This window comes from Glycine soja, chromosome 11 (assembly GCF_004193775.1).
Source record: "Glycine soja cultivar W05 chromosome 11, ASM419377v2, whole genome shotgun sequence".
NCBI classification, from domain to species: domain Eukaryota; kingdom Viridiplantae; phylum Streptophyta; class Magnoliopsida; order Fabales; family Fabaceae; genus Glycine; species Glycine soja.
In genome coordinates, this window is record NC_041012.1 from 666318 (window position 1) to 692707 (window position 26390).

The window sequence follows — 26390 nt, forward strand, 5'->3', positions numbered from 1 at the left end:
GAATATGATGAATTAGAATTAGCATATGCAGAAGGGTAACATGATGCAATTTTCAACCGAGGCTAGCTAGGTATGAGTATGACTTTCACTTGTCCAACAAGAACAAGGCACATCACATTCACATGTATGTATGCGTATAGCTAGGGCAACATGAATCGCAACGAACTTGAACTACTATCAAGAGTTGGTTTACATGTGGCAATCATTTGAAACTCACTTTTCATAGCCCATTTGGAGAAGAAACTTCCTATAACTTGAAACCATCGAATATGTCTTAACATTAATTGCTTTAACTTAATTAGAAGCCTATTTTATTTATATGTGTTTAAGGTATGCAACTCAATGAACGCAAAACAACATAAACGGTCCACTTGTGGGACCCCAGATTCAACGAATCCATATATATATATATATGAACATATATTTATACACGATATCTTATTGGTAGCTAAATTATATAGGTATACTGAACAAACATGGTATAGATACTGCATATTTAACTGCATAATATATTAATTAATAGTTGAAACATATGAATGGGTACATATAAAAAAGATTCTAGTCACTTGAGCATAATTTGTAGATGTTAATTGATATATGTGAATAATGAAAAAAAAAAGAATAAATTAGGACTGATATCCATGACAACTTCATTATCTTATCTTATAATCATAAATATATTTTAAATATATGCCGTGCGCTGTTTAAAGTTTCCATATGCACGGAACACTGTCAATAAGAGATTGCGAAATCAACGACGACTAGAATTGGCAAGTGTTTGATAAAATCTAAACATATAAGAATACCAATTGGTAGATGCAGCAGCCTTTTAGTTTATTCAATCTCGTTAGGTAGTAAAAGTGAAAAATGATTACGCATTAGCATCCCACCACCATATTTAAAAATCAAATAATTATGACATCTAATACACAATCAAATATCCCTTTAATTGAAAAAAGAAATATACGCATATACTATACACAAATTAGAAAACACTACTCTAACTAGTTTATCTAGTCTAATCTATATCTATTTTTTTAATCAGTAATCTATATCTATTAATTAGTTCTAATAGAAAAGTACCCTCTACTTTTAGGTGAGAGTGAGAATAAGAAAACCGTATAGCATCCTCAACACAAACTTAAAGGTATAGAGGCATGCTAAAGGTTAAAACGCTGTTGATTTTAATTTGCTTTTTAATATTTGAGTTTCCAATCTCATACACTATCAAAAGGCCTAAGTAGCATTCTCCATTCTCTATCTGAATTACCAAAATCTTTCTCAATAATATCAAAACCCTTATGGCTGTGACAGAAAGTCTTGGCATCATTGTCCTTTTCAGAATATATTAAACACACAGAAGGAGGAGGGGAATCTCCAACTAATCTTCAGTGTTTCCATAGCAACAGTTTTTTTCCCTTTACCAAACAAATTAAGGATTTTTGTTTTCTGCACCCTCTTTATTTTTTATACCTAAAAATTTAGTTTTTACCTGAACTTGATTGCATCGTGCAGTAATCATGTAACCAACCTACCTATCTAATATCTATAAACAAAATACTTTTCACTAGATAACAAGTACTAATAAACAATAAGACGAAGCAAGTATATATGAATCTTTACATGAAAATTTCATGTAATTTCAAATTTTATATATAATTAAAAAGCATTTATATGGGAATAACTTTAGTAAAGTGAACTTTTAAGATAAAGTCATAAGAGGATTACACCATAAAGTGTGGCCGTGCTAGAATTGTGAGATTTGTATTTTTTTTCACATAAAAGTTTAATTCTTTCACGTAACTCTTATATACAAAATTTTATATTATTTTAAATTTATTCCATACCTCAATTTAAAATTTCACATAGATGTAATAAATATTTTTTAAAATATATTAAAATGTGAATTAGTTAATTATCTGATTGTTGTTAAATTTTAACAAAATTTAATATAAACAATCAAGGTAACATAAAATTATAATTAAATAATAAAAATTACTTTTTATATAGTTATTAATAATTTAATAATTGGGCAGAATTTCACTGATATAATTTCATTTCCATATATATTAATATTTAGTTTTTTTTAAATGCTTTGATATTTTGTCCTTCTATTTTCAATTGTTCCACTACTCAAATCATTTTTCATTGTTCACCATCATGAATAATTGAATACTATCAGTCTATCACCACCACAAAAATAAGAATAATAAAGTCTCAGTCAATGTATACCAAATCATGCGGAAAAAGTTGTAGATAAGCAGCCCAACGGAATCGAACATTATACAAAAGAAAACGGGAATCGATTTGACAGTTCTCTCGTAAAAAGTAAAAGTAAAATTACTATTATACACTATTAAAAGAAGAACTTTTAATGACAGTGTTTTTTTTTTTTTTTACATATTTAAAGATGATTTTAAATAATTTTTTAAGCGAACTTTGTGAAAAGTTGAAATTATATATGGCGGTTCTTAAAAATTATCTTAAAAAAATTATCATTTTAAAAGGATTTGCAGGCAAATAAATGTCTTAAAATGTCTTTTTTTTAAAATGAAAATTTTAAGATAATTTTTTCAAAAACTGTCTTAGAATGTTTACAATCTAAGACGATTGTCTTAAAATATCTTTTTTTTTAAAAGAAATAAGATTGACCTGACATATGAAAACAAGGGAAGCAGTTGCAATCAACAATATCTAATCCAATTAAATGTTAGCATCAAATTTCACCAAAAATGAACTTTAGCACTGATTAAGATCCAAAATTGTTAGTGTTCACAAATTAAGACCTTCAAAAATTCTTCTATAAGGCTCCAGATCCATGAGCACTGCCCTCAAAAACAAAAGAAACATAATAAAATTGACTCACAAAAATAAACACACATCTTAATGTTGACAACTTTGTAGAGAAAGACCCTAAGTAAAAGAGAGCATTGTAAGGAAATAAAAACAGGAGAGAATGTAAAGAAATAGATATTCATTGTCGCTGTCATGGATGATAGAGCTTCGTCATGCTTCACTTCCAGAAAAACTTTCGACGATTTCCTTCTCCTCATTTTCTTTTCTTCCCTTCTTCTCTTCACAACCAAAACGATCGCCGAATCGAAGAGCAGACACCATCACTCCTTGTGTCTCCTTTCCCTAATTGCCCTCTCTCCTGCTCATATCCTGTCACGCTAGCATGGTGAATCGCTGCGACGATGGTGTTACTGTGATTCTTTTTCCTTTCCTATCTCACGCGTTTCTCTCACACACTATGACGACGATGTTCATAACTAGAACGGTACCCACCATCGTGCCGCCACGACATGGCTTTCCTCCCTCTCCTGCGTTCTAGCATAGCACCACAGAGCCACGTGGAAACGACATCATTTTGTTGTCGAGTTTCTCTAAAACTTCAACGCTCTTCTTTGGAAACCCTTCGTTGTTGTTGTTTTGAGTAGTGGTGGAGGTGTTGTTGTTGTCGCTTCTACAAGATTTGGATTCTTCGATCTATGAGATTCAAATCGATGTCGACGCCTTTGGTTGTTGTTGTTGTCTTTATTGTTTGGAGGGTGGGGTGGATGAAATTATGCGGAGAATCTTGAAGAAGCACATTTGGACCTTAGAATAGCCACGACATGAGGAAGCCATTGATGTTGAACAAATGAAGAGAAAGTCTAAGGTTTTTCTTCTTCAACGGAAGTGAAAGGTCATGTGAGTATAAGTGAGTAAGCCAAAAGCACTTGTCTTTTCAAAGAATTTTGGAACTGTCTTCGATTTTCTTCTTTAACGTTATTTTTTAAAAAAACATCGTTGTAATTTCATTGATAATTACAAATATACCACCAAAATTTTAACGACGACGATTTTATCAAAATTGTCGTCGAATCACCGTCGTTGAAGCTTGCTTTTTTAGTAGTGATACCTAAGTGTATGAAAAATCTATTTGTAAACTTTAATCAAGTCATGCATTGAGTTTATAGAATTTCACAAACTTTTTTTTGGTTATATTCAACTGGATTAAAGGCTCTAACAAAATGAGGTGTATGTTAAGTAAAAAAATCAAATTAAAAGGTATTAATTAATTTATGATTTTTAATAAGTTTGAAGCAATAGGACAAAAGTTTGAGAAATTGAGGTGTTGTATACCTTTGCTTTAGCTCTTTCCTTCTAGACACATTAAGGAGTGTTTAATGTTTTGTTTTGCAACCGAAAGTCACATCATTGGACACCATAGTCAATTTTGGGGTTAAAGGGATAGTAGACCTTGCCGTTGGAGGGGTTTTCTACGAATATTACCTCATTATCCACATTTACAAGTCACTATAGATTTTTCATATTTACTATATTTTATTCTCTCATCTAATTGACTGATGACAGCTCTTCTAAAGATTTCGCGTAAACGGAATATTTTGTAAGAAACAATAACGAGATCTACCCTCTTGCTTATTAAACTTGATTTCTTTAAGTAGAAAATTAGGCCAATTCGTGTTTACTTGCGCACTTGGTACATGTTTGCCACAAATAGACTAATGTCGTTAAACTAAAATACCTTTATTAATTGGATAAGTAATTGGATTGGTCGTTGTTCTGAAACTAAAAGTTGTTCAACCTCAAAAATAAGAAATTTGGTTTAGAAGTCCAAACCATCAAAATCATTTATTATTATCAAAGGAGTTGGTAAAAGGAAACATTTACGTAATAAGATTTACCAAAGGTTAGAAGGTTAGTTGAGAAGAAGATGCAAGATGGCTTTGAATGTTTGCGTCCATAATTATTCTACTGATGTCTTAACGTGCAAAGAACTATTATAGTAGAATATTTACGAATAATTTCGTAGCGTCTTTTTTTTAACAGAATATTTGCATAAGCAAATTAACTTGAGAGATTGATCAGCTTGTACTTCATTCTACTAAAGTGAATTTAGTCATTGAAACAAATTATTCAGTGCTTGTAAAACATTAAACATTATTTTCTTTAGGATGGTTTTGTTTTCATACTAGATACCAGATGAAATTTAAAAATAAATCGAGTCAGTAGAATCTATTTAACAAAATCTCAGACAACTTTATAGTTAGCTGCTGCAAAACCCAAATACCAGTTTCTGTAAACGTTTCAAACCGAGTTTATATATTAATCCCGACTTCTGAGATATCTTTACTGGAAGTTTATCAAAGCAAAAAATAATTATTATGACTTTGGGTCAGGGGTTTGAGTCAGACCAACATATTAAATAAAAATTCCTAATCATTATTGTGAAAAATAAAGATTGTAAATCTAAATCATGTAACTATATATACATAAAACTTTCCAAAAGTATAGTTAATTAGTATTCACATTACTACTTTAAATCATAGAGAATTTTATTGATTATTTTCATTTTTCACATTGATTGAATCACACTTAATATATTTTAATATATTTTAGGTCTGTTTGATTTGTTAAAATCATGATACTGCATAAGACAAAAAGAATAACAATAAACAAAGATACAAGTTCCAAGATAATTTTCTTATCATGTACATTATTTGACAAATAATTAACAATACAAATAAAATAATATAAAATTTATTAAAATATTTTTTTAATATTTTATCTTATACAATTTATATTAAATTCAATGTATTTACCAAAATAAAAATGTGTGTGAAAGACAGAGAAAAGTATTAGAATAAAAAATCTAATGTTTCCTTATTAAAATGATTATGTAAGTTATTTACTATTTTTTTATTATTTAATAAATAAAAATAGGGTTAATACTATTTTTTTATTATTTAATAAATAAAAATAGGGTTAAATATGTCTTTTAATACAAAAAATTATCCGATGAAAAGAGGTCAAGTTAATTTATTTATTTTTTATTATTGAAAGCAAGATATCACAATTGACAGTCATGAAATTAATCTTAAAAATAGAATACTAATTAAAACCATATTTGAGGAAATCATATTGAAAACCATCACCCTGCCTCCAGTACTCCTTCAAATGAAAGGTTTGGGGAAACATGAAAATTTATCATTCAAGTTCCCGTTTCGATGGGATGAAGAAACTTGGTTTACATACGCGGAAACAATGATGTACAATTTATATAACTAACTTCCTACGCTAAGATACGGTCGGAGTTCCCCCGAAAAAAATTTACGGCCGAGGGACAAAAAATGGCACCTATACATACATCTACATCTTAGTGATTGATTCTACATTTTTTCTTTATTCTAATTCTACAAAGTATAGGTAGTAACAGCATTTTATTAGTGATTCAACTGGAGATAAGGATAATTGAGGAAATCAATCACACGCAAGTCAATAACCGCTTCCCAGGTTTGATCGAACAGCTTGTATTCCGAATGGGTTGAATGTTTAAATGAATGCAGCAACTTCTTGTGTTGTCACACATGCAGCTAATCCTTCGAACGATAACTTGTCATCAAACTTCCAGACACTCCTGTTTGAGATACACAAAAATTAGTGTATCCCTCATTGCCAAACAATTTGCAAGAAAGGAAATAAACTATGCGATAACCCTCATTGTCCCAACCCAATGCATTCAAAAGGAAACAACAAAGTGTCAGAAATTAATCAAAAGTATTATAATATCAACGATCTCTGAATAAGTCAAAAAATGGACCTCCACTTTGGAAGGAAAAAAAAAACAAGGAAAGAAAAGCCATAATATGCTAACCTCCCGATCTTAAAGCAAGCAGGCCAAAACATAGTCCAAAAATATCAGGTAGTTGGCCGTGTCATTGTAGATAAACCTCGTCCCACCGGAATAACACCTGGATAAACATCATCTGCTACTTCCTCTTCTAACGGAGCTGCAAAAGATAGTAAAATTACTTTAGTAACCTTTTATTAGATAATTTGTACTTGAAAATGAGATATATTTCTTTCTTCCAAAATGATGTGGTAAAATAGTGTTTTAGACTATTTATCAGCACTCAACATATACCCAAATCCACAGAAGCCTGGACATAGTTGACTGGTTTACTTCAGACACATCACTTATCAGTTCTGAAGAGAAGATCTGTCTGTGTTACCTATGGGACATGTTTAATGTAATCGCAGTTCAAAATTTCAAGTTCTGAAAGGAAGAAATTGTGTTGATGCCCTATGTAGCGCATCAGAGCTTAAGGCCAGATTGGGATCCCATTTCTCACTTGTTATGTTCGGAATATTCTTGTTTCACTTCTAAGTTTGAAATATTCTTTCGAAAATAAAATTTTAATACTCAAAGTCAAACCTAGAAATTGAAACAATTGTCAAAGCTACTGCCCAAATTAGGAAAAGATGAAAGATTTAAGTTTCAAAATTCCTTGGAGAAATTAGCAAAGGAAGATCCAATATTAGCCATTGGTTATATTACTACACCTGCTATTTCTTGTGCAGCCTGAGCACCAGCAATTCCAATGCATGAATATAAAGAATTCTCATCCACTTTCAACTGTTCATATGCACGGTATATATCCTCAATAGTGGCAACTTCATATAGAAATGTTAGATCCTTGATACATGATATGTCCTGGATCACACAATCAACATTAATTTAGAAGCAAGAATGACAAGATTAGAAGCATACCAGAAAACTTTACAAGTCTAAGTTTGGCAGGACTAAAAATCTTAAACCTATTTTGTTTTGCAACAAAATAAAAACTTGAATATCTCACTTCAAGATTCGGATATTTCTATCTCACCTTCCTTGGAACAGAAGAAGCTTGTAAATGAGCTAATAATCCTAACCAGTAGGCATTTGACTTAATTTCAGCTTCATGTCTCATAAGAAGGGTCCGTTTAGCCTACATTAGAGAAAAGCACCAAAGGAATGATCAAATTTTTAAATGCATAGCAAATAGCGAGAAAATCTAAGCCGTATTTGGAAATAAAATGAGGGCACCATGTGCATTTTAACCAGAAAGGTATTTACTAAACCATCACGGAGAAACACAATCGGAAGCTGAAGAATCAGTTCATACTTCATATGAAGAGAGAACAAAAGAATAAAATTAATCAAATTTAAACACTGTTACTGTATACGTTTAGCAGAAAAACTGTCTACAAGTGCTGCCCACTAAATTGTAATGTAGAAACAAGTCAAGCATTTCAATAACTAACCCTGTCCAATTCCCTCTCAGTAATTTTATTGCTATGCAGGCCTCTAAGAACATTCTTGCATGCATCAACAGCTTTGTGGACCTGCAAATCAATTTGATCTGAAATTTTTGAACAGAAGGAAACTAGCAGCAAAAATAAGAGTGCACGTTACAAGAATGGAGCTCACACCTTGCTTGGAGTTGATGTCACAGAGATCACATACCATCCTAGTTTAAGCCTATCAAACAAGTTTAATTCAAATGACACGTCATATGTTAACCCCAGAGAATCTCTGACAGATGTGAAGAGCCTGTACAGAAACGTGTAATCAGATTTCAGACTTAAAAAACAATTGAAATAACACTTGTTTATTTACTATACTCCTAGATATTTTTAAGATTTCAGCCCAAAAGTACCGGGTTGGCATGTTTTCAGTATGTAGATGATCAGGCTAGTCTAAGCCTAGAAGTGAGCAGTGTCTAAAATTTCTGCCTATAAAGCAGGACTCGGACACCGGGACATAGCTTATGTCCAAATATTGGACAAATGTGTATACACACACTCTAGTATTTCAGCTTGCGCATAGCACACAATAAATAAATACTTTTAAATATATAAATTATATTATAACTAAAATTCATAATATAAATATTTTTAACATATAAATTATATTTTAGATTTATGATAAATAATTGATATTGTGATACAATATTATAGACAATTATTAATTTCGTTTAAAAAAATTGAAATTCAATTTAAAACTAAAGATGTTGAAAATGATAGAATGAAATATATAAGTTGAGAAGAATCCCTAAAAGTGCTCCAGTTGAAGAAAAATCCTAAAAACACTCTAATTGAAGAATGAAAGCTAAAAATACTCTTGTTCAAGATAGCTATTCTAATTTATATGAAGAGAATATTATAAATCAACATGACAAAAACATAAACTGAGAATTAAGATTTATATAATTCACATTCTTAAAACAAAATTGTTTAGCTTTACAGTTTTCATATTATGATGAACCTTACAGATAGAATACTAAGAGGGATCATTTCACAATGCAACCTTTACCCAACAATAATCCCAAGGTAAGATGAATCATATCTCTTAAGAGTTAAAACATCTAGTTAAGTCCTATGAAAATGACCCTTAGAAAAAGATGCTATGAGCCTCGAAATATTTATAAGTTGACTTTTTTATATTATTTTTTTTATAAGTGTCTAAGCAGTGTTTAGCCAAGAGTAGGTGTCAGCTCACTCTCTTGACTCATGTCCAAGCCATGTTAGAGAGATGTCCAAGCTGTGTCAAACAGGTGTCCGAGCCAGAAAACAATTATTTTTAATTACAACAAAGTGGAGGGGTGTCCGACACTCCTACATGTCATTCTATGGAGGTGTCCATGCTTCCTAACTTTCTTCACCAAGCTAACTACAGGTGAGTGCTGAGTAGAAAGAGGTACCTAGAATTTATGATCTCAGAAAGCAGTCCCATTGTTATACCAAAGAAAAGAGGATGACCACAAAGGCTCTTCTGCAAACCTTGTGTCTGTTGTGCATTAGATTTTGACTGATCATCTGCACAAGCCATTTCCAGCATTTAGCAATTAACAGTAATTCTGAAAAAATAATTTTTGAAACACATAGTAGGATATGATGCCACAAGAAATAAATAAAATCAACAAAGTCCACCATTGATTGTTGATGCATTATTAATTGACTCTAACAAGTCTACTCCATCAACGGTAAAACCCCAACGGTTTGGCGCTGGTCCGGCTATATAAGCACATGCCCTCTCATCAGTGTCCTTTAAAAATACCTGCAAAAAAGGCAAAAGTAGATGACCATGTCACAAGCCTAGTTCATTGATGTATTGCCACTAATTCTGAAAGTACAGAAAAAACAAATTTGACTATGCAACTAAAAATTATAATGCCAAGTTCTCACAAAACAACTTATGCATAAAGGTAATTTATGCTTAGCTTCTCACTTCTTGAAACTGCAAATCAGATGGAGATGGTCGAAATAAGGGTGGGTTGAATTCTTTCTCTCTTTCGTGATTTCTTGCGGCCTGAGCTGTGCCAAGGTAATCAAGAATGCAAGATTCAATGTCCTCCTCAGTAAAGTCACCTACAATGCATACCTGAAGAACATGAAAAAAAAAATTAGTGTTTGAATGAAATGGTAAAAAAACTATCAATTTAACAAATTAATGATAACAGACCTCCATGTTATCACCAAAAAATTGATTCATCACTGCATCCTTAACAGATTGCAGGGTTAAATTTTCCAGTGATTTTGGTGTAGGCTCAATAAACCGCTCATCTCCATCCAACATTGCTACCATGAGTTTGTGAGCAGTTGAGCGTTCCAAGCTCTTGGGGATGGACCGGTAATATGACAGATACAATTGCCTTGCTCTATCGAAAGCATCATCAACCCAGACACTATGCTGCATAACAGAAACATCACAAGAAATGCAACAGAGCAGAGATGTAATTGAGTACATAAATGCAGTAATACGACCAGGAATTATATATTATATAAGCAACATATGTGGTTAAGAAAAGGCTTAATAGTTATCAAAGGAAAGATGTTTACCTCAAGCACCATGTGAAGCAATTGAAAGGCTGCACGCATCCCATTGTCTCTTAAAGTAAAACGGAACTCCATAGATATGAATTCCTCTGTAGATTCCAAGGAGCAATTTATCAGGTGATTTACACAGAAAAGTTCCACCTGGTATCATGAAATACAAGATATTCATTAAATGTAAGTGTAGATCAGTTTTAAGATACTGAAATTATCTGTGTTTAGATGAAATATTCACATCCATGAGAAGAAGTACAAATAATAGAATTTATAGGGGTGGAAAAAAAATATGCAGAGTTCTCCAGACATTAAGTGCATTAGCCACCAAATTTTCACAACATATAAAGAATGATCTAATCTGTGCATTCAGTACCAGACAAAGAACAATCAGTGTTGACAGGAGGACATTTCTCCCATAATTATGCACTGCAATATAAAGATGGCCTTTTTAACGTTTGCCAATTGCCATGCACTTATATCAATCTGTATATCATATTAACATTCAGAAAACTGCTTGATATATGCACACTATACAATTGTGCTTAAAATTTGGTGTGTATTTGAATGAAAAGTTTCTACTTTGCATCTTGGAATAGGCATTTCTACAATATTATTTAACCATGAATAAGTCTTTCAGTACTTTAATTGAAAGAACTGAAAGAGGTATTACATAATCATGTTATCCTAGCCCATCTCAGCAACAGATGCAAGCATTACAAGGTCTACTAAGATGCTAACCATGGTCTCTCTTGCTCCCCCAATTTAATAACAACTAAGCTAGTTTAGAGGGAAAAAAGTTTAAAAGAAGAATAGAATCAATTAGTTAAGAAAATATTAACAAATAATTCCATAAGCTTCAAAGTGCCAAGTACAGAAGAATGCATGCAACTCTATTGTGAGTCAATGGAAAATAGAAACATCTGCCAAGTACCTGCTCCCTTGAGAAGTTGCCAACACGACCTCCCTCACTTAGTGTCCTAACACCCACAATCACAGATCCTCTTGACTCGGGACTCTCAGCTGCTCGTCCACCACCAACAATCAGCCGCATCACACCACTTTGTGTTTCAGTTTTTGATATCTGTCAACCATAAAATGCATTATAAGTTCAAGAAAACTGATGCATCTTCTTTCGTGGTGCAAGTCGTGAACTTGTATGCCAATCTCAGATTGCGTTTGTGAAATCAGCTAGAAATTGAATGGCAGTACAAACATAATAGGAAACTGAAAATTGAGTTTTTGACAATTTCTGTCTCCTTACAATCCATGATTACAGAAAAGAAGAAAACGAAGCAGTAGTAGAGTACTAGAGTTAGGAATCCATGCAGACCGAGTCACTAATTTTAAACACTTATGGTCTGCTTGGTAAGAAGGAAAGAAATAGGGCAAATAGAAATAGAAAAAGTGAATAGAAATAGGAGAGAAATAAAGTACAAATTAAAGGTGTTTGGTTGAAGAAAAGTAGAGAAGAAATAAGGAAAAGATAACTAGGAGAGTAGAAATAGGTAGTGAAACCCACTTACTTTTTAATTCTCTCATTACTATTTATATCACATACCAAACAAACCCAATATCCATGACCCCTATTTCCACCCCCACCCCCCTATTTCCAAACAACCAAGCAGAACCTTAATGCTGAATGCAGCACAATGACATAGCAAAGGAAAATAAGGTACTAATATCATGAGAATCTCAATATAAATTCCCATAGAATACCTTATAATTAACAGGAATTCCATTTGAAAGACGGCGCCGTGAGATCCCAGTTTCCTCATCATGAAGCTTTGTAGCATCTGTTTCAGGATTTACAGGAATAAAGGCCGGCTTGCGCAGCTTTTTCAACTCTTCTAGCTTTGTTGATTGTATCAGCTCTTTTGGCACCTCAAGCTGTATACATACATAAGCAATTAATTAGCTGAACAACAATCATGACTAGACAGACGAATTGGCTCTCATCACTAGAATTCACTGTCTATATATAATGAATCCAATTTAAATCAGTGGTAGACTCATATCATAGCACATGAAAAATATAGATGCCATTCTAGGGAACAAAACAACTTTTGAATGTAATCAAATATCAAATACATCGACAAGTCATCAGTCACTAGGTGAAAATCAATTCTTCTAAAGCCAAATTAGGATCAACTAACAAGGAATTAAGCTGAAGGAAGAAATACCTCAGGCTCTGGCTGAATAGGTTCATCCAATCCAGCTTTGATAGCATCCGTAATTTCAATTGATGATATCTTGAATTCTGTTTCACCAGCTCCCTCAATGTGAACTTTTTTTGGAACACAAGCAACAATTGCTGCAGGAAGTGGTGCAGTAGGCTTTGCAAATTCAGCTATAAATTCTAACACCTTGGCACCAACAGAATTGACCTGTACCAGAAGACATTTTAAGTAAATGACTAGAAGGTACCAGTTATATTTTTATAACTTGCAACAAATTTTTTCCTAAGATGACTTTTAAACATATTAAATTTAATTTAAAATATAACATAAAATATTTAGTACATTTTGTTTAGTTTGTCAATAAAAATTGAGAAAATGACACAACAAATGAATAAAATACCAGAAATATAACATGATAAAGGAACATTTAAAAACAACTTAAAAATTCTTAAAGTAAAATCAATACAGTTGACAATGATGTAATAGTATCCTAAATATTTTCTTTAACTAGGACACTAATGAGCTACAAGAAAACAATCTAAGATAGAACGAAAGAAACTAAAACCTCATCTTTAGCATGGAAAGAATGCGCAAATCATTATGCAAAGGGAAAAATAATCAATCTCTCTTGTCAGGATATTAAAAAATTAACTTGTTGCAAAGAGATATCTTCACAAAACTTCACATCAGCTCATGCCTCAAACAGAGACTTCTAAAGTTCTACCTACAAGTTGTCATGATAATAAAAAAGATCCAGCAACAGCAAAAAGGGAGGGGGTTTTATATGTAATTTAGCAATCTGCACAAGGTCCAATGGCATCACTGAAATTACCTCCTCAAGGGTAACTGTCCCAGCAACAGCAAGTAAACTTTCATGCCCTTGCCTCTGGTCCATAACTTTATGTCCAAGAGCATCACTTTCCATGATAAAATCCAAGTTATCAACAGAAGATACATTATCAATCATGGCTGCTAGGTGTTCACTATCTTTCAGAAGGGCATCTAAATAACGAGTTAATTCACCCTGGGTAACCCCAAACTCTTTAAGTCTCCGAACCTGTATCACACAAATTTACATTACATTAGACTCTTGTCATAGAAAGAATTAAGTAAAGGTAGGCTATCATTCAAGCTATTTGAAACCTTAAATAATATTGTTTTTGTTATGCAACCCAAGACCCAAAAGGATCCTAGGAACATTAGTAAATCATAAGAGTAAAAGAAAAAAAATCAAAAACTTCATGTTAAGTAATTGTCATATAGTTGAGTCATTTTATATCTTCTATGTTAAACAAAGGAATAAAAACCAGCAATTGAAATATAAACAAAATGGATCTTAAAATAACTAACTGAAACAACCAATGGAAAGAAAAATACAAAATAGCTCTATTGCAAACAATCAAAGCACAGCAGAAGAAACAAACCTCTTGAACAGCAACTCTAATTGCATTTTGCCAATTCTTTGGTTCTGCAGTTATGGTAAGAGTGGTCACAGTGCATCCTTCCCTTCCAGAGTCACTGTGATCCAATTCGACCGAAGTGAACGGTGGATTTGAACTCTGTAAATTTCAGGCACCAGTAAACATTTAAATGCAAAGGGATGGACAATCCATGAAAATACCAACTGAAAAGGGATTTATATTGGGAAATTTGAGTATGTGTGACTAAAAAATGAAATCCACAAAATGGAATCGCATGTTATCTCTGTCAAAACCTTGGGCATACTTTATAGAAAACTGGGTATAATTACTGGAAAACTTAGGACCTGTTTTGTTAGAAGAAACATTTTCTATTTCCATTTCTTGTTTTCAATAAAAATTCTAATAAAATGTTATATCATTTTCACGTCTTTTTCAATTATCAAATATTTATACAAGAAATGGGGAAAACAACAAAATCACATAATGAATGCCAAATGAATTCCTACAGTAATCATAAAAAAGACAGGATCGAGAAATAGAACTGATGCAGATACAAAGAATTTCAACTCACCTTATATCTTGTATTAATTCGAAAATGAAGAGCAGACAAAAATATTCTTTTCATCAAGACCTGGCGCAAGTCTCTGTATGTTTGAACCTTATTCACTGGAATCTGCAAAACATATCAAAAAGATAATTAATAGAGGGAACATAAATTTTATAATATTTAAAAGCATATTAATAAAACTCTAAAGAGGAGATATGTAAAGAAAAAAGTATGGAAGAAGAAAAGCGAGGATCATTATGGTAAATTTATAATATCTAAAAGAATATCAATAAAACACTAGTGCCAACCACAAAAGTGTCATAGCCAATTCTAAGATAAACCTTTTGTGGTGCTCAGTGAGTTTGAATCCCTTCATCCATTAAAAAAAGGCCCAGAGCTTCTAAGCCAGTTTTGTGGGGCTGAGTTACACCAAAGCACAAATTCCATGATAAACCTTTTTTTATGAATGAAGGGATTCTAACTCTAGAATCCTTCTGATGCAAGAATAAAGAAGGTTGCAAATCATAAAAACCTCCCTAAAAAATGAGTAGGCAATGGCAGAATGGGCTGACCAAACAGGGATTTCATAACTATTCAGATTAGGGATTTGCTAGAAGCAGAAAATGATGCAACATTGCAACAAAGTTGTTGAAGCAGCAAAAGGCCAATCTGCCCCACATTGCTGCTATAGCATGGCAAAGTTTTCCTCTATAACTATTCTAGTGAGGGCCTGACAATGTTTAAAACCAGGAAAGCTTTAGTGACATAAGGACATAGGCATGACAGGCCCAGCTTGCATTGAATTCCACCTTGTCTCTAAAGCTTATTGCTCAACACTAAAGTACACTCTAATTATCATTAGACCAAGACAACATCTACTAGACAAGTTTTATGAATATGATAATAGTTAATTTCAATTGTTCATTAGACCAGTAGACCTTGATATGAACAACTGAACAAGTAAATCACATATTTGTGTCCTTTCATGTGTTATGCCCAACATCCTCTATTGACCATTTCTCCACCACAAAAGGTCTCCAACTTTTATCAACTCCCAAAAATGTAATCACATGCAAATAATAATTAACAAAAAAGGCAAAGAAATGGTAATTTTTGGGGGAAGACAGAAATTATATTTGCATAAGCAACTGCAAAAATCTACAGTATAAGTTGGACTCAAGAATGAGAAAACACAAAATTCAACCTCTTCATACCTTGCAGAACATATTAATTGAAAAATTTTGAAGTAACTCATGTTGAAATATTTGTGGTGGCTTCAAATCAGCACCACTCCCAGGAAGTGACCAATTATGCTTCACAGGAGGACGAACAGCTTGCCTTTCCTTATTGAATACTTTTGATTGATCCGTTGCATTGGCTGATCTTTCAATAGAATTTCCACCCAAACCAACAGAAAGCTTAGGAACGAGAAAACTAGCCATTGCACCAAATGCACTTGGAGTGGCTACAGAACCTTTCTCATTGTCTGCACCAGTTTGTCCAAAAACTGCCTGTGTGACAAGTATAAGATTCTTAAATATTGTAACAATGATCATAACGAAACCTAATAATTTGCAAACATAGGACATACTTCAATATGGTAAACAGTCTTTGATATGTTATCAATATCCCCCACAATGTACAAGGTAGCATTTGCAGGGAAATACCAACGCTCATGAAACTTCCTTATTTTATCAGCATCCCACTTCTTTATCTGTTCTTCTAAGCCAATGGGAAACCTTTTGCTCAGCTTATTTTCAGAATGCAGATGCTGTAACAACTGCAATTACAGAGAAATTAAAAGCAATGCAAATAGGAAACAATAAAATTGAGTCAATATTATTCAGAACACAAAGTTGACAGCTTGAATTTCCAAGAGATATTCTGTTCCTCACCTGGCAATCAACTCGATACTCTATTGTATTCATCATTTGAAGCTCCGATAGTATGGCACGCCGTTCTTTTTCAATTCTAGAAGCAAGAAACTTTGGGTGGAAAGCTATCTGCAAGCATCAATAACAATAAGTTGTGAGTAAATGCCAACCTAGAAGTACCATATCCATATTTACTCTACTGTGCCCAGTCAAGTAGAGTCAAAACCAAAGCATAAGACCTAGATCAGATGAAACACCACCTTAAAGCAAATATATATATATATATATATATGCATTTGTACAAAAGTGGAAGAGGCTTATATAGCAATGGCATGAAATAAAGCAAAGTCCAATAAAGCATACCTCATTCAAGGCATCTAGAACAAATGGAAGTAAATCACCATCAGAATCCTGACAAACAACACCCATTAATAATAAACATCATCGATAAAATATTAAACAATTCAATAGGATTTAACGCATATATACATATATTGGAAATAAGACATACATGTGCACTTTCAAATTGTCTTAGATGATCAGTCCTAGCAACAATTAAGCCGTACAGTATATGAATCCCAGTAGCAAGAATTTTAGCACATAATAAGCATAGTAAACATGACTATCAGATTTCTACCTTTATAATTGTTGGAAAACTGCCTTAATTGCAGTTCACCCCTACCCTGCCTTAACTGCAGCCTCTTTAGGGGCTGCCTTAATTGAAGCCTCATGGCCACGTCAACTAGAGATATGGCTTAAGTAGAGCTTATAAAGCTTGGGCAATCCCCACCTTATCAGCCAGTTTTGCAGGGTTGAGTTAAGTCCTAAGCCTAAATTCTAAGAATAATCTTCACTCTTCCATTTCATTTTCTCTCTCTCTCTCTCTCTCAGGAGAAGTTTCTTTCTTAGAAATAGAGCCTAATTCTGTCTCTATTCCCTAATGGATTTTTACTCTAAATATCATGTTGAATCTCTTTTAAAGAATACTATTCCTTAGCGTAGACATGGATTTACCTTCACATGTCACAAATTTTAAGTGCTAGCACATTGATACTATTAACATTAGGAGTATTCATGACAATTTCTTCTCACAACTTAAGTAAAAGAAAAATTACATTGTAAGTCAAATACTGTGCTGTTCAAAATATGAATTAATCATATTCATTATAATGTCAATAATTTCGACATATTGCTTGGACATAGGTACATTTACCCTATTCTCATATGCTTAATTTAAATTAATAATTAGTAACATAACAAAGTTGGAAAACATCCAAAATCCTAAATGAAAAATATCAAAGAACTAATATTTGAATACATCACAACAAACTGCACGCCAAATGGCCCATACCTTGGTGCTCGTAGGAGCATGGATGTGAAACACTGTATGGTGGAAATCAGTATAAGCATTTGAACGGGCTCCTGTTCCCAAAAGCTTCTCACGTTTTTTACTTCCTAGGAAAGCAACATGTTCAATCATATGTGCAATTCCTTGCTCGTCCTCCTCCTCATCTATTGATCCTGCATGAACTTCCAAATGTGCTTCGAACCTAAAATTAAATCAGTTGATATTAAGTAATTAGCAACAACAAGCACATTCTAGAGAAACTGCAGTGCATACATGTGCACACAGCCCATTTTGAACTTGTTATCATCGGTATATTGCAGCAAAACAATGTTTAAAAGAGAAAACATAAAACTATATGACATTTGACTGTATCGATTTTATTAGACAATTTTCTAGAAGTAATGTGATTGAAAACTAAATTATCCACTTCAAAGTGTTGATGTTATACATACATTTAAACTCAGAACACTATTCAAAGACACATTTTAAAACAAATGCATTTATTTCACAATTAAAAATTATGAACTGCTAACATAGCATTCCTGCAGAAACAACTACTGATGAACAAGAGAGTAAGGCACTGACGTGAGGTGCCTCAAGCAAGTAAACACCATGTGTGTGCATTCGAGATATCAAAATATCTTTCTTCTTATCCGTGAATTTGATCATTAATAGGGTATAGTAACAAAGTCAAGGATGACAAATCAGCAAATCCACATCGAAACTAATCCTAGTTTTGGAATGGATTCATAAAAATGGTTAAAAAATCACCTTGTTGGTGGAACTTTATTTGGCAAAATGAGATAACGCAACCCATTTTTGAGTTGACCTCGATGCAACTTAGGGTGAGATGGAAGTTCAGAACTTAGAAAGCCCTCTATCTGCTCTAGTTCAGAATCATATACAGTTAAATCTTGTTTTTCAGCAAGACCGTCTGGCCAGGTTGTACTTGCTGCATGTGGCTCATCTGGACCAACAGTTGCACGTGGAATCTGAACCTGCAGAAAATACATCATATTAAGCATCATAAGCAATGAAGAAAAAAACATATGATAGTGATAGTGTCCTCCAGCTTATTAAAATGAAGTTTGAGAGAAAACTTACGGGAGAACGGTTGAGTTTATTGTTAGATAGGCGGAAAGAGGATTTATCGAGAAAAGCTCCAGGGACAAATGTTGAAAGATTGGAACGGCGTTTCCTCGCAAGACAGCAGCAAGAGGCACAGCTATGCTGCGGCAACAAAAACGAGGGTTCACCAACGACGAAAGCGTGGCCGCCGCGAGACTTGTTCCTTCGCAATAATCCCAATCCGCCGCCACAAACAGCCTTATGCCTCCTTCTTTCACTAAAGAGAAACTCGAAGAATAGAATTAGCTAGCTACAGTAAAGGTTCGAATTTGACAGTCGAAGAAGAGAGAGAGAGAGAGAGAGAGAGAGTAATACCTTGGAAGAGAAGAAGATAGGAAGAAACGGTTGTTGCTGCGTAATCGAGTGTGAAAACGAGCAGAGGAGAATACGGCGGGAGGATGGCGCGGGAAGGCGAGGCCAGTTCCCACGACGGAGAGAGAGGTTGAAGTTGAAGTTGAAGTCGAAGCAGCCATAGGCATAGGCATAGTAACTAACTAACTCCTTAGCCTGAACCGCAGAACAGAACAGATAGAGAGGGTAATACGGTGGTTATATAGACACCGCCACCCCACACAGAGAAGGAAAGAGACGCAGGCAGCCTCTCGATTTTCAGATTTTTCTTTCACTTCGGCATCCTCTCGATTTTCAGATTTTTCTTTCACTTCGGCATCCTCTCATTTCCATTTGTGTAGTTTACAAATGTCACGTGTAAACTAAACACAGCCTAACGCTATATAAATATATAAGCAAATCAAAATATCAAATACTCCTTTTTTATTTTTTTTATTTTTTCGTTTCCAAGATATCTTTTTATTACTACTATTTGACATTTATTTTCAATTAATTTCCCAGTTTTCTTTTTTCGAGTCCTTCAATTCAAAACCGCATTGAAATATCAAAATTGTAAGACTTGGGAAAATGAATTTAATGTTTGTCTGGTTTACTTTGCAAATGGAGCTTTTGTAAACTAAGTTTGCTTGATGGTTAAGTATGATTTATGATTTTTTTATTTGTTTTTTATCTCTACAAATAAAATAAAAAATAAGTTTTGTGAAAAATAAAATCTTTTAAAAGAATTAAAATGTGTGCTTTAGCATTAGAAAATAGAAAGTGTATGAATAACTTAATTTTCAACTATAAATCAAACAAGTCATTAATTCTCATTTAATCAAAAAGCTTAATCCGTTTTTACAAATTAATTTACATATACTTGTTTATCTACATGCATAACCCACATCACAATACCTGCGGGTTATGGTGAATCCAAATGCAAACTTTATTTTTACTAAATATTGGATTTTTATAAATTCTGTTTCTAACTAAATTATATCAGTCTTTGGTTTCAATTTTTACTCACATTATTATTTCTCATCTCATCCATCTCTAATTTACTTTTTATAATTTAAATGAATTAACTTACCAACATCACAAAAGAAGATCAATTATGTTTTAAAAAATTACAACTCATTTAAAAACGAGCCAAACCATCCCATTTTATTTTTAACTGATAGTAGGACAAGAAAGTTCAACCCTCTTTATTTACTATAACAATACAACTATTATTTGCATTCGTGATAACCTATACACACCTAGTATGTTTAACCTTGAATAATATCCCTCACCGAATAGCGCAGTGGTTCATTGTTTCGTCAACATTTTATTCTTGCTTCATTCATCAGGTCAAGAATATGAAACAGTCTTGAATAATCAGAGAGATCTACGAGTTATATTTGATGCTTGTAATGAAACGTTGGGAGTCATATTTCAAAGTTTAAGCTTCAGCATTCATTTTATCGTAGGTGTTCTAGATGAAATCAGGTGCGTTTTCTTTCCTGTTCCACCATCACAATTGCATTCTTAATGAAGCTAAAACACACGAGCATGGCCTTAGTAGTCAATTACAACAAATTACTGTATTAAAACTGTTTGTTCTGATAATCCTGCCAATTGTAACAGAATCACAAGTTTCATTGATCGCATAAACTTAAAGATTATTGTTATCAACTTCTAACAGTATGTGTGAATCCACTGGATCGAGGGAGTTTATTATGACATCATAGCAAGTAAATACAATGTTTGGCTTTAATATGACTTTTCTAGAGGGAATCAATAGTGAGATTAAATGATACAGGAAACAGAAAACTTAAAAAAATATATATAAATAATAAAAAAAAAACAAGTTAAACACACTCATAACCAGAACATTCGACTGCCATGTTTCTTTTGTTGGGTGTTGCTGACACAAGAGAATGACTTTCTTTACACTTTGCCCGCCTTGTGATCTTCCTGCCTCCGTTCTTGCACAGCCTTGCTGCCACTGACTTAAAGCCACACCTCATGTAGCTTACTATTGCAGTGAGAAGCTCTCTGAAATGTGAAATGGATATTACAATTCTGGTAAGGATTTACATTTTAGATTAAAAAAAAAGATCTACATGAGGATGCATGTGACTCAAATACATATTAAATGCAAAAAGACCAGTCAGTTGGGCAACCAAAACTAAGAAGGCCACATTATATTCCATTTTTAACTTTGAAAATCAGTCAATAATCAATTTTGACAATGGCATGATTGCATCATCTAATTTCCACATTATAAAAACAACTTGAAGCAAAGTTTTCACACATCAAGTCAAAACATGTATATATCAACAAAGAATATGAAGACCCTTACCAGTTCAAGTTCAACCTCAAAAAAGTTTCGGAAACTCGTATCCCAGTTAAGAGTAATAGTGCAAAAACTTCTACACTATCCATAACAGGATAATTTAAAGCAATACATGTAAGACCAGTCTGAACAAATCAAGGGATAAAAATTGAAAGGTATTTTGTACTTACAATGGTGAGCAAGGAGACCGTCCCCCATTTACATAGTACAAGAATAAGAACGAATCATAATGTTGGCCATTGATTAAATAAAATCCCTGCAACCTTCTCACACACTTGAAAGACATTTTCTTGTACAAATTGATTGCAGGGTTATTGTAAGAGATTACATGCAAGTAGACAGCTCGGCAGGTTGGAATACTTGAAGCATATTTTATGACCTCCCGAATCAGAGAAGAAGCTGCAGAAAAGGCACAAATTAGACTGCCAATTTATATTACAGAGGACTTGAACAAAATTAAAGTGCAAAACTCCTACCTACTCCAAGACTTCTATATGCTTCCACTACTCCAAGCGTCAGAACATAGACTAAAGTTTGGTCAGATTTAGCTGAGTCATATCCAAGCATATCCACTATCTACAAGAATAAGATCCATGCAATAAAATTCACAAATCATCAGCAAAAAAAAAAAAAAAAAACTTTCAAACATTTACACTTTAAGTATGGCATGGCATATTTGACAGTTTGAACAAGTTTATTACAAATTAAGTTTAAGTGAGACGTTATCAAAAAATTATCAACAGAAAAATAATAAAACAATCGAGCCACATGAGCAGACTGTGGATATCAAGAAGTACGTGACACTACAAGTTTGTGATGGTTGTCTTCAGATCAAGATGATTGGTTGAATAAGACTATAGATATTAAGATATGCATTTCCATCATGTTTGTCTTGGTGTGTGTCCACAGCTTGTTCATTAGAGTTTAGACAACTGAACGGATTTATTGGAAGGTACTTTTCCATCATCATTGCGTTAAGAAGATTGATTGAACACGCATTTCAAATAAATTTTCAAACAAGAACTAGCTACATAATATATCCCCTTATAGCCAATAAATAAATCACAAAAGCATTAAATAGCACCACTTTCCACATGAAAGATGCATTCTCACAGAGTAGTAGAAACAGAACATGTGTTCTCTTTTCAGCACAAGTTTTAGCAAAGATGGACAGATAACTTCTTCATAGTATATTCTCTTTTCAGCACAAGTTTTAGCTATGATGGACAGATAACTTTTCATAGTATGCTTCAAGTAATTAGACAAAAGGCATACAATAGTACATGAATGGGGTCAACCTCACTTTCTTTTGCAAGAACAATCCTTGCTGTTACAAATCCAATGAGTTCATCACTTTGACCATCCGGCCGACTGCTGTCAACAGCTCCCCATGACACAATGTCACGTCCATTTACCACATCATGGAAAAAAGTAGATTCGTACCTGAGAATTGTAGATATCTTTGGGTAAACACAATTTCAAGAGCTCATACTTGAACTTGAAGTCAATAAAATGGCACATGATCTCACCTGATGGGAAATAATCTGCCATGGATATGCTCTAAAATGTCCAGGTCAGAAGGTCGAATAGGCCTGTAGCATATTTTTGGTTGAGTAGACACTTTTGGTTTTACCATTGAGTCTTTTTCACTTAATCCCCAGCAAATATCTGATATACTTGGAAAAATCGTTCAATAACAACTGCTTCCATTTACACAGCAACAATGAAAAATGCCATTGAATAGATGCTATTACTGGAAATTAAACAACAATGTCAAAATTTCTTCATATATATTATAAATACTGAAATGAAGAATAAAACAAGAGTTGTGTGTATGAAAATTTTGGCTCAAATGTTAATGGAATGTTCCTTTTCTACAAGTGTCCATTTGGCACACAGAATTAGACGTGGAATTGGGGCTCGGAATTTTAATTGTGACATTCAGAAGTTCTTTCAGAATTGGAATCACAATTTCAAGTTCCAATTAACTGGAATTATAATACAACTAAAACTAACTATTCCTAATTTATAACTCCTAGTTCTGAATTACAATCCCAAACCTCACCTCCACACTAAACAACCACTCTCCCTTATTTTGCCATTCTCATTGCCATCATTGTCATCATCACTACTCCCACCACGATCATTGTTATTGTCATCATTATCATCATCATTGCCACCAACCACTGCCATTGTCATCACCCCCTTGCCAGCAACCACTGCCACCAATGTAACCCCTTACATGACTATCCTAATTAGAGGTATCAAAATGAAAATTTGGCTTAAAATTATAATTCTAATTTCTACACTCTAATGCTTTACACAACTCAAACATAAGAATAATTATTCTAAACCAAATCCAGATTCTTTTGCCAAATGGATGTTAAAAGTTAGTATTTTTTGGATAGAAAAAAGAATATTGTTAGAGGGAATCTGCCTAGGCAGGACAAAGAAAAGTGCAAGTAGGCAAGAAATGCAGCAAAACTCTACAATATCTATCCAAGTCAGACAAGATGAATCCCTTAAAATAATTATTGGCAGAACAATATAAAGAGGTCATGTACACAATCCTAGCCCAAAATAAGCTAACTCTTATAACTTGTTCAGGAATCCCTTACAAGTAGTTTATCTCCTCTAATTCTTTTTACCAAAATCTTTAAACCTAACCGGCAGAAAATAGAAATGACTCCAAAGTAGAAGTTCAGGCCCACTACTCAGTACTAACCCAGCACTCCAAACAAAATTGTCATAAAAAAGTGTCCAGTTGTTTATGAATTACAGCAGCAAATAATGAATGTGAGGAAAGATTAAGAAAAAAGCACTGCAGAAGAATCCAAAGTCAAACTCTCCTACCAGAATTGGAGTGGAATTAACTGGATTTAATTCCTTTCACTGAGTCAGAGGCAGAGCCAAATACAGCACCCTTAATTAGCTGTGAGATTCTTTTCCACTGCTCTTGAGAAAATCCACCATACCAATCTACACTTCCTAGATGAAAAAAGTTAAAACTAGCATCACCCTTTTTTCCCTTTTAAACCTGGATTTTGACCTTCAATTGTTCTGAACCTAAAGTAAAATCATTCCCCAGACAACTTTATTCGGTTGACCTTCAATTGTTCTCAACCTAAGCTACTTCCTTTGAAAGACAACACTCAATATATAATCTATCAAAAACAGCAACTTTTGGAAGTTTCCCACATAAACAAAAGAAAAAAAGAAAAAAAAACAGCAATCATATAGTTTGTTTGTTTCTTTATCCGTAGGAACCGAAGACAATTACCCTGGAACAATTCACGCACAATGTTCAACCAACTAAGCCAGACCTCCGCCCGGTAATCATATATAGTTATTCTAACAACCCAAAAAACATCCGAGTCACGTAACAATTCCCTTTCATAAAGATTCAAGTAGCAATCAAAGTATTGATGATAAGAAACTGAGAGAGTAATAACTGCGGGATAGGAATAAGTTGTATAGTAACTTACAGCAGAGGGAGCGGAATGATTGTAATCAAATAACCTTAGTTGAGCACGAAGATGAGATTACAGAAAGAAAAAGGAAAGCGGAATGATCGAGGCAACAAAGATGGGATTTGAATGGAGATTTATTAAAACAGAAATGAGATGGGATTAGCAATTAGCATATACAATACGTACCGTACGATTACCATAACACAATCATTGCTTCTCAAGACTTTATGTTATGCTTCCTCCCAAATTCAATTGAATGCGTTCGGTTCCACCCTTGTCTTGCCTTCACTCCCAACAACGAATCTCTCTAACAACCCAACCTAACCTCTTTCTCTCTCTTCTCAATATTTATTTTTATTTTTACCCTTTTTAAATTTAATTTTTAGTAGTAGTATTTCATGTGCAGAAGCAGAAGTATTGATTCCATTCTTCTCTCTTATGTTTTTGTTTGCTTGTTTAGGATCTCGTGATTCCGTTCTTCCATCGCATGTTAATTCTCTGCTAATGGGATAGAATAATGCACATTCTGTTTCTGACCAAATCAAACCTAAGATATAATCATGTCATTCCTAAGCTTCATGCCTATTATTATTTGTATTATACTGGTGTAACAATTTTCTTGTGAAAGTATATTAAATTTGCAATTAAAAAAATATTATTGTAATTTTTTAATATATTTTTCAGTTGTAAGTATTTAAACTACAGATTTACGATAAAAATATAAGATAATATATACATAATAATTTTGTTGATTTTATTTTAATTTTGCTAATAACAATTGATAACTTAAATTTATTTATTTATTTTTGGTAGAAAAAACAAATATCTTTTATTATGGGCGTAAAATCTTTCTCTCTATTTAACGCGATTATATGTTTAGTATTCAAATTCGAAATCACCTAAAACAATTTCACTCTAATTAATACACACTTCTTTGGTTGTATATTTTTCTAGTCAAATAACCTATTAAATAAGAAATAATTGAATCATGTAACTCCACACTACCAACAAAAATGTTATTTAAGAACGATGGAATTAAAGAAGCCCAAATAATTAGATTAAATATTAGATGAATTAGTTATTATTATTTTTAAATTA

At 33.1% G+C, this 26390-nt stretch overlaps 2 protein-coding genes across 4 annotated transcripts; both read right to left on the reverse strand.

Annotated features, from left to right (window-relative positions):
* Positions 1-5926: 5926 nt before the first annotated feature.
* LOC114377542 (stromal processing peptidase, chloroplastic-like) lies at positions 5927-19834 on the reverse strand. The gene is made up of 25 exons (XM_028336096.1): positions 19470-19834; positions 19131-19371; positions 18798-19024; positions 18030-18228; positions 17042-17089; positions 16700-16807; positions 16396-16584; positions 16019-16315; positions 14829-14930; positions 14261-14395; positions 13669-13893; positions 12840-13043; positions 12376-12546; positions 11591-11740; positions 10669-10806; positions 10292-10519; positions 10058-10210; positions 9760-9886; positions 9531-9645; positions 8260-8380; positions 8092-8172; positions 7674-7775; positions 7351-7501; positions 6662-6797; positions 5927-6424 (listed from the first exon to the last, which is right to left on the reverse strand). The coding sequence occupies exons 1-24, from the start codon at positions 19637-19639 to the stop codon at positions 6706-6708; spliced, it is 3774 nt and encodes a 1257-aa protein (XP_028191897.1). The 5' UTR covers positions 19640-19834; the 3' UTR covers positions 5927-6424; positions 6662-6705.
* A 1267-nt stretch (positions 19835-21101) lies between these two features.
* Positions 21102-25821, reverse strand: LOC114375013 (histone acetyltransferase MCC1-like). Of its 3 annotated transcripts, none has more exons than XM_028332749.1 (6): positions 25479-25821; positions 23352-23490; positions 23121-23265; positions 22299-22398; positions 21993-22221; positions 21102-21521 (listed from the first exon to the last, which is right to left on the reverse strand). In XM_028332749.1, exons 2-6 carry the CDS (start codon positions 23456-23458, stop codon positions 21335-21337), a joined length of 768 nt encoding a protein of 255 aa, XP_028188550.1. In that variant the 5' UTR covers positions 23459-23490; positions 25479-25821; the 3' UTR covers positions 21102-21334. The 3 variants fall into 3 exon arrangements, with proteins under 3 accessions (XP_028188550.1, XP_028188549.1, XP_028188548.1); XM_028332748.1 differs by having other exon boundaries at positions 23352-23522; XM_028332747.1 differs by having other exon boundaries at positions 23352-23575.
* Between the last annotated feature and the right edge of the window lie 569 nt (positions 25822-26390).